General features: G+C 46.9%; 1 protein-coding gene across 1 annotated transcript; it reads right to left on the reverse strand.

Moving 5' to 3' along the window:
- Positions 1-10,083: 10,083 nt before the first annotated feature.
- LOC143924464 (hemoglobin subunit beta-3-like) lies at positions 10,084-12,934 on the reverse strand. The gene is made up of 3 exons (XM_077448787.1): positions 12,774-12,934; positions 11,266-11,488; positions 10,084-10,222 (listed from the first exon to the last, which is right to left on the reverse strand). Exons 1-3 carry the CDS (start codon positions 12,863-12,865, stop codon positions 10,094-10,096), a joined length of 444 nt encoding a protein of 147 aa, XP_077304913.1. The 5' UTR covers positions 12,866-12,934; the 3' UTR covers positions 10,084-10,093.
- Positions 12,935-13,289: the final 355 nt, after the last annotated feature.

Here is a 13,289-nt window from a genome sequence, read left to right on the forward strand (position 1 = left end):
AGTTAGCCCAACTAGGAAATACACCAAACAAACCTATTTTCATTTACAGGCCACCTTGTTAATTTAGCATTTACAAATAAATATGACATTACAGGAGGGAGGTTTTTTCAGTTTTTTTATTTTATTTACATGCTCTGCAAATGGAACACACATTAATACACAGCCTCAGTGAAAACGATGCTGCTTTCTGTTCATGTTGTATAGTGATGGACGAACTTCCGACGGGACGTTTCGCGAACGCGAAACGCGAACGGGCACAAACGTTCGCGAAAACGACCGTTCGCCGCGGGCTCCATTGACTTCAATGGGAGGCGAATTTCGCAAACCTTTAGGTCGAATTTGCGGCCACGGGGTAATTATTAGGGGGTAGCACGTAGTCCCACCACCTGGACAATAGCATAATACATGTATGAGGTGAATTTGGGATCGATAACTACAAGCATTTTTTTTTTATTTGGGAAATTGTTCTGACAATTCAGGACTATGGAGCTAATGAAGGCAATGGAGGAGAGGGAAGGTCAGGGACCAGGGTAGGCAAACAAGAGGGTGCAGGAGATACAGAGCACTGACAGCAGCACCGTAATACAGAGCACTGACATCAGCACCGTGACATACAGCGCTGACAGCAGCTCCGTGACATACAGCGCTGACAGCAGCTCCGTGACATACAGCGCTGACAGCAGCTCCGTGACATACAGCGCTGACAGCAGCTCCGTGACATACAGCGCTGACAGCAGCTCCGTGACATACAGCGCTGACAGCAGCACCGTGACATACAGCGCTGACAGCAGCTCCGTGACATACAGCGCTGACAGCAGCTCCGTGACATACAGCGCTGACAGCAGCTGCGTGACATACAGCACTGACAGCAGCTCCGTGACATACAGCGCTGACAGCAGCTCCGTGACATACAGCGCTGACAGCAGCACCGTGACATACAGCGCTGACAGCAGCTCCGTGACATACAGCGCTGACAGCAGCTCCGTGACATACAGCGCTGACAGCAGCTCCGTGACATACAGCGCTGACAGCAGCTCCGTGACATACAGCACTGACAGCAGCTCCGTGACATACAGCGCTGACAGCAGCTCCGTGACATACAGCGCTGACAGCAGCACCGTGACATACAGCGCTGACAGCAGCTCCGTGACATACAGCGCTGACAGCAGCTCCGTGACATACAGCGCTGACAGCAGCTCCGTGACATACAGCGCTGACAGCAGCTCCGTGACATACAGCGCTGACAGCAGCTCCGTGACATACAGCGCTGACAGCAGCTCCGTGACATACAGCGCTGACAGCAGCTCCGTGACATACAGCGCTGACAGCAGCTCCGTGACATACAGCGCTGACAGCAGCTCCGTGACATACAGCGCTGACAGCAGCACCGTAAGCAGCCCCAGGAGGAAGTCAGCACAGCACAGGGATGGTGTGATCCCCTCATAATAAGAACCCCCAGGAGGAAGTCAGCACAGCACAGGGATGGTGGGAGCCCCTCATAATAAGAACCCCCAGGAGGAAGTCAGCACAGCACAGGGATGGTGGGAGCCCCTCATAATAAGAACACCCAGGAGGAAGTCAGCACAGCACAGGGATGGTGGGAACCCCTCATAATAAGCAGCCCCAGTAGAAATATGACACCGCTCAACCTCTTCAAAGAGGAGGGTAGGGGCATATAGTACGGTGTGCTTTTTTGGGTCAGGGAAGTGAGCCAAATGAATTAAGAAGGTCTGTGTGCTTGATTCCAAAAATTGTTTATAGACATATACATGGTCTACTGATCACATGTGTTGAATTCCTCCGAGATCCATGCCTCATTCATTTTTAGAAATGTGAGGTAGTTAACACTGTCGTGAGCTAGGCGAGTACGCTTATCGGTCACAATCCCCCCTGCTGCGCTGAACGTCCTTTCGGACAGGACACTGGATGAGGGGCAAGCCAACAGTTCGATTGCAAATTGGGCAAGCTCTGGCCAGAGGTCAAGCCTGCCCACCCAGTAGTCTAGGGGTTCATCACTCCTCAGAGCGTCCACATCGGCCGTTAACCCAATGTAGTCGGACACCTGACGGTCTAGGCGTTCCCTGATGCTGGATCCGGATGACACCTGTCGATGGGTCGGCTGAAAGAATGACCTCATATCCGAAGTCACCAACACATCTTCAAACCGGCCTCTTCTTGCAGGCGCTGTTGGATTGGTACCCGCAAATCCTTCTCTGGGAGTGGGAATTGCTCCTCTGCCAGCGCACGCAAAAGCAGAATGCAGCATTTCTCGAAGCAAGGCCTGGAAGTGCTGCATTCTGACAGCCCTCTGCGACGGCGGTAACATTTCCGCCATTTTGTGTTTGTACCGGGGATCTAAGTACGTTGCCACCCAGTACTGGTCCTTGACCCTCATGCTTTTTATACGGGGGTCCCTATTAAAACACTGGAGCATGAAGGCCCCCATTTGCACTCAAGCGGAAGGTATGTGGTGGTGGTGGTGTTGTTGGTGGTAGTGTCTTTGGGGGTGCACATAGCAGAGAGTGAAGAAGAGGGTGCAGATCGAGAGGATGAGGAGGGTGCAGAAGAATAAGGCTGAGTGAGCCACTCAACCAAGTCTGGTGCGTCCTTTAAAGTAATTGAACGCACCTTCTGCAACTTCCCACTTTGGCTCAAGGCTGTTGCTCCTGCCCTACCCCTACCACCCCTGCGGAAGGGCCTGCCTCTTCCTCTGCCTGTCATTTTTTAAATCACCCTGTGACAAAACTCTTAGTCCCTATACCGCTGAAGGACTGCTGCAGTATAGGGCAGCGGTCAGCAGTAGTGCACGTCAACCCTATGTATTGTGGACCGATAGCGGTCCTTACAGAACAGCAGACTGTAACGCACTCAGGCCTATGTACCGTAGCACCCTATACCAAGTTACCAGTCCTTATAAGAACTTTTGTGGACCAAGCAGGTTGTGTGTTAGTGATTAGCAGACTGTACGTCAGTCCCTATACCAATGAAGGACTGCTGCAGTATAGGGCAGCGGTCAGCAGTAGTGCACGGCAACCCTATGTATTGTGGACCGATAGCGGTCCTTACAGAACAGCAGACTGTAACGCACTCAGGCCTATGTACCGTAGCACCCTATACCAAGTTACCAGTCCTTATAAGAACTTTTGTGGACCAAGCAGGTTGTGTGTTAGTGTTTAGCAGACTGTGCGTCAGTCCCTATACCGCTGAAGGACTGCTGCAGTATAGGGCAGCGGTCAGCAGTAGTGCACGGCAACCCTATGTATTGTGGACCGATAGCGGTCCTTACAGAACAGCAGACTGTACTGCACTCAGGCCTATGTACCGTAGCACCCTATACCAAGTTACCAGTCCTTATAAGAACTTTTGTGGACCAAGCAGGTTGTGTGTTAGTGTTTAGCAGACTGTGCGTCAGTCCCTATACCGCTGAAGGACTGCTGCAGTATAGGGCAGCGGTCAGCAGTAGTGCACGGCAACCCTATGTATTGTGGACCGATAGCGGTCCTTACAGAACAGCAGACTGTACTGCACTCAGGCCTATGTACCGTAGCACCCTATACCAAGTTACCAGTCCTTATAAGAACTTTTGTGGACCAAGCAGGTTGTGTGTTAGTGTTTAGCAGACTGTGCGTCAGTCCCTATACCGCTGAAGGACTGCTGCAGTATAGGGCAGCGGTCAGCAGTAGTGCACGGCAACCCTATGTATTGTGGACCGATAGCGGTCCTTACAGAACAGCAGACTGTAACGCACTCAGGCCTATGTACCGTAGCACCCTATACCAAGTTACCAGTCCTTATAAGAACTTTTGTGGACCAAGCAGGTTGTGTGTTAGTGATTAGCAGACTGTACGTCAGTCCCTATACCAATGAAGGACTGCTGCAGTATAGGGCAGCGGTCAGCAGTAGTGCACGGCAACCCTATGTATTGTGGACCGATAGCGGTCCTTACAGAACAGCAGACTGTAACGCACTCAGGCCTATGTACCGTAGCACCCTATACCAAGTTACCAGTCCTTATAAGAACTTTTGTGGACCAAGCAGGTTGTGTGTTAGTGATTAGCAGACTGTACGTCAGTCCCTATACCAATGAAGGACTGCTGCAGTATAGGGCAGCGGTCAGCAGTAGTGCACGGCAACCCTATGTATTGTGGACCGATAGCGGTCCTTACAGAACAGCAGACTGTACTGCACTCAGGCCTATGTACCGTAGCACCCTATACCAAGTTACCAGTCCTTATAAGAACTTTTGTGGACCAAGCAGGTTGTGTGTTAGTGTTTAGCAGACTGTGCGTCAGTCCCTATACCGCTGAAGGACTGCTGCAGTATAGGGCAGCGGTCAGCAGTAGTGCACGGCAACCCTATGTATTGTGGACCGATAGCGGTCCTTACAGAACAGCAGACTGTAACGCACTCAGGCCTATGTACCGTAGCACCCTATACCAAGTTACCAGTCCTTATAAGAACTTTTGTGGACCAAGCAGGTTGTGTGTTAGTGATTAGCAGACTGTACGTCAGTCCCTATACCAATGAAGGACTGCTGCAGTATAGGGCAGCGGTCAGCAGTAGTGCACGGCAACCCTATGTATTGTGGACCGATAGCGGTCCTTACAGAACAGCAGACTGTACTGCACTCAGGCCTATGTACCGTAGCACCCTATACCAAGTTACCAGTCCTTATAAGAACTTTTGTGGACCAAGCAGGTTGTGTGTTAGTGTTTAGCAGACTGTGCGTCAGTCCCTATACCGCTGAAGGACTGCTGCAGTATAGGGCAGCGGTCAGCAGTAGTGCACGGCAACCCTATGTATTGTGGACCGATAGCGGTCCTTACAGAACAGCAGACTGTAACGCACTCAGGCCTATGTACCGTAGCACCCTATACCAAGTTACCAGTCCTTATAAGAACTTTTGTGGACCAAGCAGGTTGTGTGTTAGTGATTAGCAGACTGTACGTCAGTCCCTATACCAATGAAGGACTGCTGCAGTATAGGGCAGCGGTCAGCAGTAGTGCACGGCAACCCTATGTATTGTGGACCGATAGCGGTCCTTACAGAACAGCAGACTGTAACGCACTCAGGCCTATGTACCGTAGCACCCTATACCAAGTTACCAGTCCTTATAAGAACTTTTGTGGACCAAGCAGGTTGTGTGTTAGTGTTTAGCAGACTGTGCGTCAGTCCCTATACCGCTGAAGGACTGCTGCAGTATAGGGCAGCGGTCAGCAGTAGTGCACGGCAACCCTATGTATTGTGGACCGATAGCGGTCCTTACAGAACAGCAGACTGTACTGCACTCAGGCCTATGTACCGTAGCACCCTATACCAAGTTACCAGTCCTTATAAGAACTTTTGTGGACCAAGCAGGTTGTGTGTTAGTGTTTAGCAGACTGTGCGTCAGTCCCTATACCGCTGAAGGACTGCTGCAGTATAGGGCAGCGGTCAGCAGTAGTGCACGGCAACCCTATGTATTGTGGACCGATAGCGGTCCTTACAGAACAGCAGACTGTACTGCACTCAGGCCTATGTACCGTAGCACCCTATACCAAGTTACCAGTCCTTATAAGAACTTTTGTGGACCAAGCAGGTTGTGTGTTAGTGTTTAGCAGACTGTGCGTCAGTCCCTATACCGCTGAAGGACTGCTGCAGTATAGGGCAGCGGTCAGCAGTAGTGCACGGCAACCCTATGTATTGTGGACCGATAGCGGTCCTTACAGAACAGCAGACTGTAACGCACTCAGGCCTATGTACCGTAGCACCCTATACCAAGTTACCAGTCCTTATAAGAACTTTTGTGGACCAAGCAGGTTGTGTGTTAGTGATTAGCAGACTGTACGTCAGTCCCTATACCAATGAAGGACTGCTGCAGTATAGGGCAGCGGTCAGCAGTAGTGCACGGCAACCCTATGTATTGTGGACCGATAGCGGTCCTTACAGAACAGCAGACTGTAACGCACTCAGGCCTATGTACCGTAGCACCCTATACCAAGTTACCAGTCCTTATAAGAACTTTTGTGGACCAAGCAGGTTGTGTGTTAGTGATTAGCAGACTGTACGTCAGTCCCTATACCAATGAAGGACTGCTGCAGTATAGGGCAGCGGTCAGCAGTAGTGCACGGCAACCCTATGTATTGTGGACCGATAGCGGTCCTTACAGAACAGCAGACTGTACTGCACTCAGGCCTATGTACCGTAGCACCCTATACCAAGTTACCAGTCCTTATAAGAACTTTTGTGGACCAAGCAGGTTGTGTGTTAGTGTTTAGCAGACTGTGCGTCAGTCCCTATACCGCTGAAGGACTGCTGCAGTATAGGGCAGCGGTCAGCAGTAGTGCACGGCAACCCTATGTATTGTGGACCGATAGCGGTCCTTACAGAACAGCAGACTGTACTGCACTCAGGCCTATGTACCGTAGCACCCTATACCAAGTTACCAGTCCTTATAAGAACTTTTGTGGACCAAGCAGGTTGTGTGTTAGTGTTTAGCAGACTGTGCGTCAGTCCCTATACCGCTGAAGGACTGCTGCAGTATAGGGCAGCGGTCAGCAGTAGTGCACGGCAACCCTATGTATTGTGGACCGATAGCGGTCCTTACAGAACAGCAGACTGTAACGCACTCAGGCCTATGTACCGTAGCACCCTATACCAAGTTACCAGTCCTTATAAGAACTTTTGTGGACCAAGCAGGTTGTGTGTTAGTGATTAGCAGACTGTACGTCAGTCCCTATACCAATGAAGGACTGCTGCAGTATAGGGCAGCGGTCAGCAGTAGTGCACGGCAACCCTATGTATTGTGGACCGATAGCGGTCCTTACAGAACAGCAGACTGTAACGCACTCAGGCCTATGTACCGTAGCACCCTATACCAAGTTACCAGTCCTTATAAGAACTTTTGTGGACCAAGCAGGTTGTGTGTTAGTGTTTAGCAGACTGTGCGTCAGTCCCTATACCGCTGAAGGACTGCTGCAGTATAGGGCAGCGGTCAGCAGTAGTGCACGGCAACCCTATGTATTGTGGACCGATAGCGGTCCTTACAGAACAGCAGACTGTACTGCACTCAGGCCTATGTACCGTAGCACCCTATACCAAGTTACCAGTCCTTATAAGAACTTTTGTGGACCAAGCAGGTTGTGTGTTAGTGTTTAGCAGACTGTGCGTCAGTCCCTATACCGCTGAAGGACTGCTGCAGTATAGGGCAGCGGTCAGCAGTAGTGCACGGCAACCCTATGTATTGTGGACCGATAGCGGTCCTTACAGAACAGCAGACTGTACTGCACTCAGGCCTATGTACCGTAGCACCCTATACCAAGTTACCAGTCCTTATAAGAACTTTTGTGGACCAAGCAGGTTGTGTGTTAGTGTTTAGCAGACTGTGCGTCAGTCCCTATACCGCTGAAGGACTGCTGCAGTATAGGGCAGCGGTCAGCAGTAGTGCACGGCAACCCTATGTATTGTGGACCGATAGCGGTCCTTACAGAACAGCAGACTGTAACGCACTCAGGCCTATGTACCGTAGCACCCTATACCAAGTTACCAGTCCTTATAAGAACTTTTGTGGACCAAGCAGGTTGTGTGTTAGTGATTAGCAGACTGTACGTCAGTCCCTATACCAATGAAGGACTGCTGCAGTATAGGGCAGCGGTCAGCAGTAGTGCACGGCAACCCTATGTATTGTGGACCGATAGCGGTCCTTACAGAACAGCAGACTGTAACGCACTCAGGCCTATGTACCGTAGCACCCTATACCAAGTTACCAGTCCTTATAAGAACTTTTGTGGACCAAGCAGGTTGTGTGTTAGTGATTAGCAGACTGTACGTCAGTCCCTATACCAATGAAGGACTGCTGCAGTATAGGGCAGCGGTCAGCAGTAGTGCACGGCAACCCTATGTATTGTGGACCGATAGCGGTCCTTACAGAACAGCAGACTGTACTGCACTCAGGCCTATGTACCGTAGCACCCTATACCAAGTTACCAGTCCTTATAAGAACTTTTGTGGACCAAGCAGGTTGTGTGTTAGTGTTTAGCAGACTGTGCGTCAGTCCCTATACCGCTGAAGGACTGCTGCAGTATAGGGCAGCGGTCAGCAGTAGTGCACGGCAACCCTATGTATTGTGGACCGATAGCGGTCCTTACAGAACAGCAGACTGTAACGCACTCAGGCCTATGTACCGTAGCACCCTATACCAAGTTACCAGTCCTTATAAGAACTTTTGTGGACCAAGCAGGTTGTGTGTTAGTGATTAGCAGACTGTACGTCAGTCCCTATACCAATGAAGGACTGCTGCAGTATAGGGCAGCGGTCAGCAGTAGTGCACGGCAACCCTATGTATTGTGGACCGATAGCGGTCCTTACAGAACAGCAGACTGTACTGCACTCAGGCCTATGTACCGTAGCACCCTATACCAAGTTACCAGTCCTTATAAGAACTTTTGTGGACCAAGCAGGTTGTGTGTTAGTGTTTAGCAGACTGTGCGTCAGTCCCTATACCGCTGAAGGACTGCTGCAGTATAGGGCAGCGGTCAGCAGTAGTGCACGGCAACCCTATGTATTGTGGACCGATAGCGGTCCTTACAGAACAGCAGACTGTAACGCACTCAGGCCTATGTACCGTAGCACCCTATACCAAGTTACCAGTCCTTATAAGAACTTTTGTGGACCAAGCAGGTTGTGTGTTAGTGATTAGCAGACTGTACGTCAGTCCCTATACCAATGAAGGACTGCTGCAGTATAGGGCAGCGGTCAGCAGTAGTGCACGGCAACCCTATGTATTGTGGACCGATAGCGGTCCTTACAGAACAGCAGACTGTAACGCACTCAGGCCTATGTACCGTAGCACCCTATACCAAGTTACCAGTCCTTATAAGAACTTTTGTGGACCAAGCAGGTTGTGTGTTAGTGTTTAGCAGACTGTGCGTCAGTCCCTATACCGCTGAAGGACTGCTGCAGTATAGGGCAGCGGTCAGCAGTAGTGCACGTCAACCCTATGTATTGTGGACCGATAGCGGTCCTTACAGAACAGCAGACTGTAACGCACTCAGGCCTATGTACCGTAGCACCCTATACCAAGTTACCAGTCCTTATAAGAACTTTTGTGGACCAAGCAGGTTGTGTATTAGTGTTTAGCAGACTGTGCGTCAGTCCCTATACCGCTGAAGGACTGCTGCAGTATAGGGCAGCGGTCAGCAGTAGTGCACGGCAACCCTATCTATTGTGGACCGATAGCGGTCCTTACAGAACAGCAGACTGTACCGCACCCAAGCCTATGTACCGTAGCACCCTAGACAGACCAAGTTACCAGTCCTTATAAGAACTTTTGTGGAACAAGTGAGTTGTGAATGATTAGCAGACTGCAGCAGAAGGGCAGCAGTCAAGTATAATATTCTTTCTATATTTGGAAGAAAGAATATTATACGTGTACAAGCCTATTACCGTACCACTGATACCAGTCCTGAAAAGAACCTTTGTGGAACTAATAGTAACAGCAAGTCTTTAAAATTATCCTCACTGCCTGACACACTGCTTCCTGCCTGTCCCTATACAAATTGGCAAAAAAGAGTAGGCTGGAACGATTAGCTGGAACAGCTCTTTTGTGGACCTGATAGTAACAGCTAATGATGATGATGATGATGATGATGAAGAAAGACTAATCTGGCTGAGCTGTCCCTAAAATAGCAGCATACAGCGCTCTGTCCCTTTATCTAAACTGACAAAAGAAACTCAGGCTGCTGACCTAACACCTATACCAGTCCTGAAAAGAACTTTTGTGTACCAAATAGCTAGCGTTTTCTCTGTCCCTACTCCACACAGGATCCTTTCCCTACAGTGACAGAAGAAAGAATGTAAAATGGCCACCGGATCGGGTGTATTTATAGGTTAGGGGGAATGTCCAAGTGTCCATGAGCTGTCATGTCTCAATTGGTTGTCCTGTAACACATGATAAACGTGTCACGAAAGGTTAAAGTTCTTGTATACATTAAACACGTAAGTCCGCCGGGGCGAACGACGGAAAAAGGCGTTCGAACCCGCGGACGGCGAAAGTCGGAAATTCGCCGCGAAACGACCGCCGGGCGAACCGTTCGGCCATCACTAATGTTGTAGTTTACTGATAGCTGTGGCTAAGAGCATCAACCAGGACGGCAATGAACTTCTCCCATGCATGCTGGACTTGAGGGCTAAAGGCAGATCCCAGTTTGGCAGCCAGGACAATAACCAACACTCCTCCAAGACGCTGCATAAAAAAAAGCAACATTTTGGTATTAGTATTTAAATCGTTACATTATCAAAATATTCAATTAGAAAAATAGTGATATATAACAGCAAAGCAAAGCACAAAAAAGTTTTAAAATGTGTTAAAGTGTACTACAACTACAGTTCAGCAGTTGTTATTTATTCCTTGAGTTACAAAAAAAAAAAAAAAAGAGTTGCTCTGGATTACTATCGGCCATTACTTTGGTTATTAAGATCATAGTTCAAAGCCATACTTTTTTTTTCTTAGTTTTGGAAGGAGTACAGAAGGGTTATATTTTTTGAGGTGAAAGGTCATCTTCTAATGGGGACACATAGTCAATTCAAAATTGTATAAGAGGTTATGTTTTCTAAACCTTTTAGCACTTGTACACACGGTCGGAGATTCCGACGGAATTTTTCCTATCGGACCGTCTTGTCGGATATTCCGACTGTGTGTGGTCTGCATCCGACTGTTTCCGTCGGAATATCCGACGGACCAACTTTTCCAACTTGCCGGTAAAATTTTCAGACAAAATGCTCCGATCGGACATACTCCGATATGTGTAGCCTACTCCGACGGACAAAGTGCCACGCATGCTCACAATCAAATTCCTAGACCAAAGCTATTGGCTACTAGCCTGAACGTAGTCCCGTCCTAACGAAATAACGTCATCACGTTATGTACAATCGGATTTTCCGACAACTTAGTCCGTGTGTATGCAACATCACTTCCGGACCTCTTCCGGAATTAATCCGTTGGAATTACTCCGACAGAATTGGTTGTCGGAATTTCCGACCGTTTGTACAAGGGCTTAGAGATTTCATCATATTTCCTGTTTAGCACATGAAAATCTCCCCCCATGAGTAAAACAGCAAAAAAAAAAAAAAAAAAATGCTTGCTTTTAACTATTTCTTACTCTTCAAAATTAAAAAAGTTTTGGATTTGAATATACTTACAAAGGTGACAAGGTCATAAAGTACATTTCTGTTTTGTCAATAGAAAGCAATCAAGCACAGTGTTAAATAAAATATTAAGATTAATACCCTAAAGTTCTCAGGATCCACATGAAGTTGGTTAGCATGTTTCTCACTGAGGTTGTGCAGAGTGCCCTTCACGTTGTCTAGATGATGGATGGCATTGTCGATAGCTCCCAGAATCTTCTTGCCATGTGCGTGCACCTTAGCATTACCAGCAATTGCAGCTGGGCTTGAGAGATTTCCAAAGGTGCCGAAATACCTCTGGGTCCAGGGGTAGACTAAAAACAGCCTATGAAAAATAGAAGAAACATGTTTGATTAATATTTTCCACCAGGAACCTTCCAACATATAGAAATCATCAATGAATAATACAACTTCATGGGTATGATGCGGTACCTGTATGACTGAATGGTATGTACCTGTGAACTTGTAGCAATTATTACTTGCTTGTATGTGTGCAAGGATATGAATAATAATAAAAAATATTATGTTATCACACTGTTTAAAGATATATGCTACTTTCAAAACTAACATTTATTACAGTATCTATAATGCAGGAAGTCCCCTCTTAGGAAACGAAAAGAAGTAAGAGAAAGAAACATCAGTAAAGATAAATAAATGCCAATTATAATTTTGTTAAAATACTTTGATAGTATTATTTGAATTAATATAATTGCACAGATTAACGTAACAAGCCAGGGAGTAGTGGAAGATTATATCCTCACCTTACTTTTTGGCTGTGATTCTTATATCAGCAACATGATTGGGATTGCTTGTTTGCTCTGAGAGACTTGCACTTAATCATACTCAGGACACCTGTAGGAATTCAACTGACCACTGACTAGTGCTGTCTATGAACAATATAATAGCCTGTGTGACCTTTATTTTTCCTATGCAATGAGTACATGGCATGCACTTACTATGTCTTTTGAGATGGCATTCTAGCCTTTTCACTCCCCTTGTGTGCTTGAATTACCCACATAGCAAAATTAAACCTCATGGCCTTTTTATATACATACACTTACTTTCTATGAAAAATATTGATAAGCTCCCGAAGAAGCATCATATCAGGAAACATGTTGAGCTTGTACCTCTAAAAATGGTAATCTGCTCCCACTCTGTTCAGGGAACTCCCAGTGGTCATTAAACCTATTGACCTGGTCCCAGCGGTTAGAGTTGGATGTGTGGATTACTGCCTATATAAGTTTGTACTTTATATGGTTTTAGTCATTCTTGTATATTTGTTATTAATAAAAATTATTTTTAATACATTGGTGCCTTTAAAGTCCATGATTTCTCCGAAATAAAATATATTTATTACAATAAAAGGTGAAAAATATACAACAAATAAGGAAAACGATTGAATTCCACTTTACATAGCACCTTATTAGGCAAGCCCAAATCTGATTCAATGAAGTATCAAATGTATTTTCTTTGTTAAGTTAAATTACATTTTGCAATTTGAAACCATGGAAATAATAAAGCATTAGAAGACTGTTAACTGATTCAGGTTAGAAAATACTGGTAGCATAGTAGAGAGAGTCTGAAAAAGTAACAACACCAAGTTGTTATACCTGGTAAGTGCTTCATGTCCATCCTGTTCAACATCGACCTTCTGCCACACAGAGTTGATGGCGGCCTTTTCTTCAGCAGTCCATTGAACCATGGTGGTGGATTGAGTCAGATGAAAGTAACTCCTGCTTCAAGAAGTAGATGTTGGCTGCCAAACACAACTGTCTCCCCATTATATTTATAGTCTGCTTTGTAAGTTACACCTACATTTCATTTGTGCTTTGTCATAGTATCTCAGTTTAACTGATAAGTGAATCATATAACTGACAATGCTGTTTTATATCATGCCTTGTTCATAGTTTATTTTCTATGTCTACATGCTGATCGCACAGAACTTGCTCTCAACATGCACAAGTCAAAAGCAGATAAGACAAACAGCTGTGCAACAGATACAATTCATGATACAAGCGCACCCAATTTTTACAGATGTCTTTCATGAAACATGGCAACAGATTTCATGTGTTACAGGTATTATACATAGGAATGATACTCTCAGGTCACCATAGTGTTGACTTATA

Source organism: Lithobates pipiens, unplaced genomic scaffold, assembly GCF_037356315.1.
Source record: "Lithobates pipiens isolate NorthernLeopardFrog02 unplaced genomic scaffold, aLitPip1_a1.2 Scaffold_22, whole genome shotgun sequence".
NCBI classification, from domain to species: domain Eukaryota; kingdom Metazoa; phylum Chordata; class Amphibia; order Anura; family Ranidae; genus Lithobates; species Lithobates pipiens.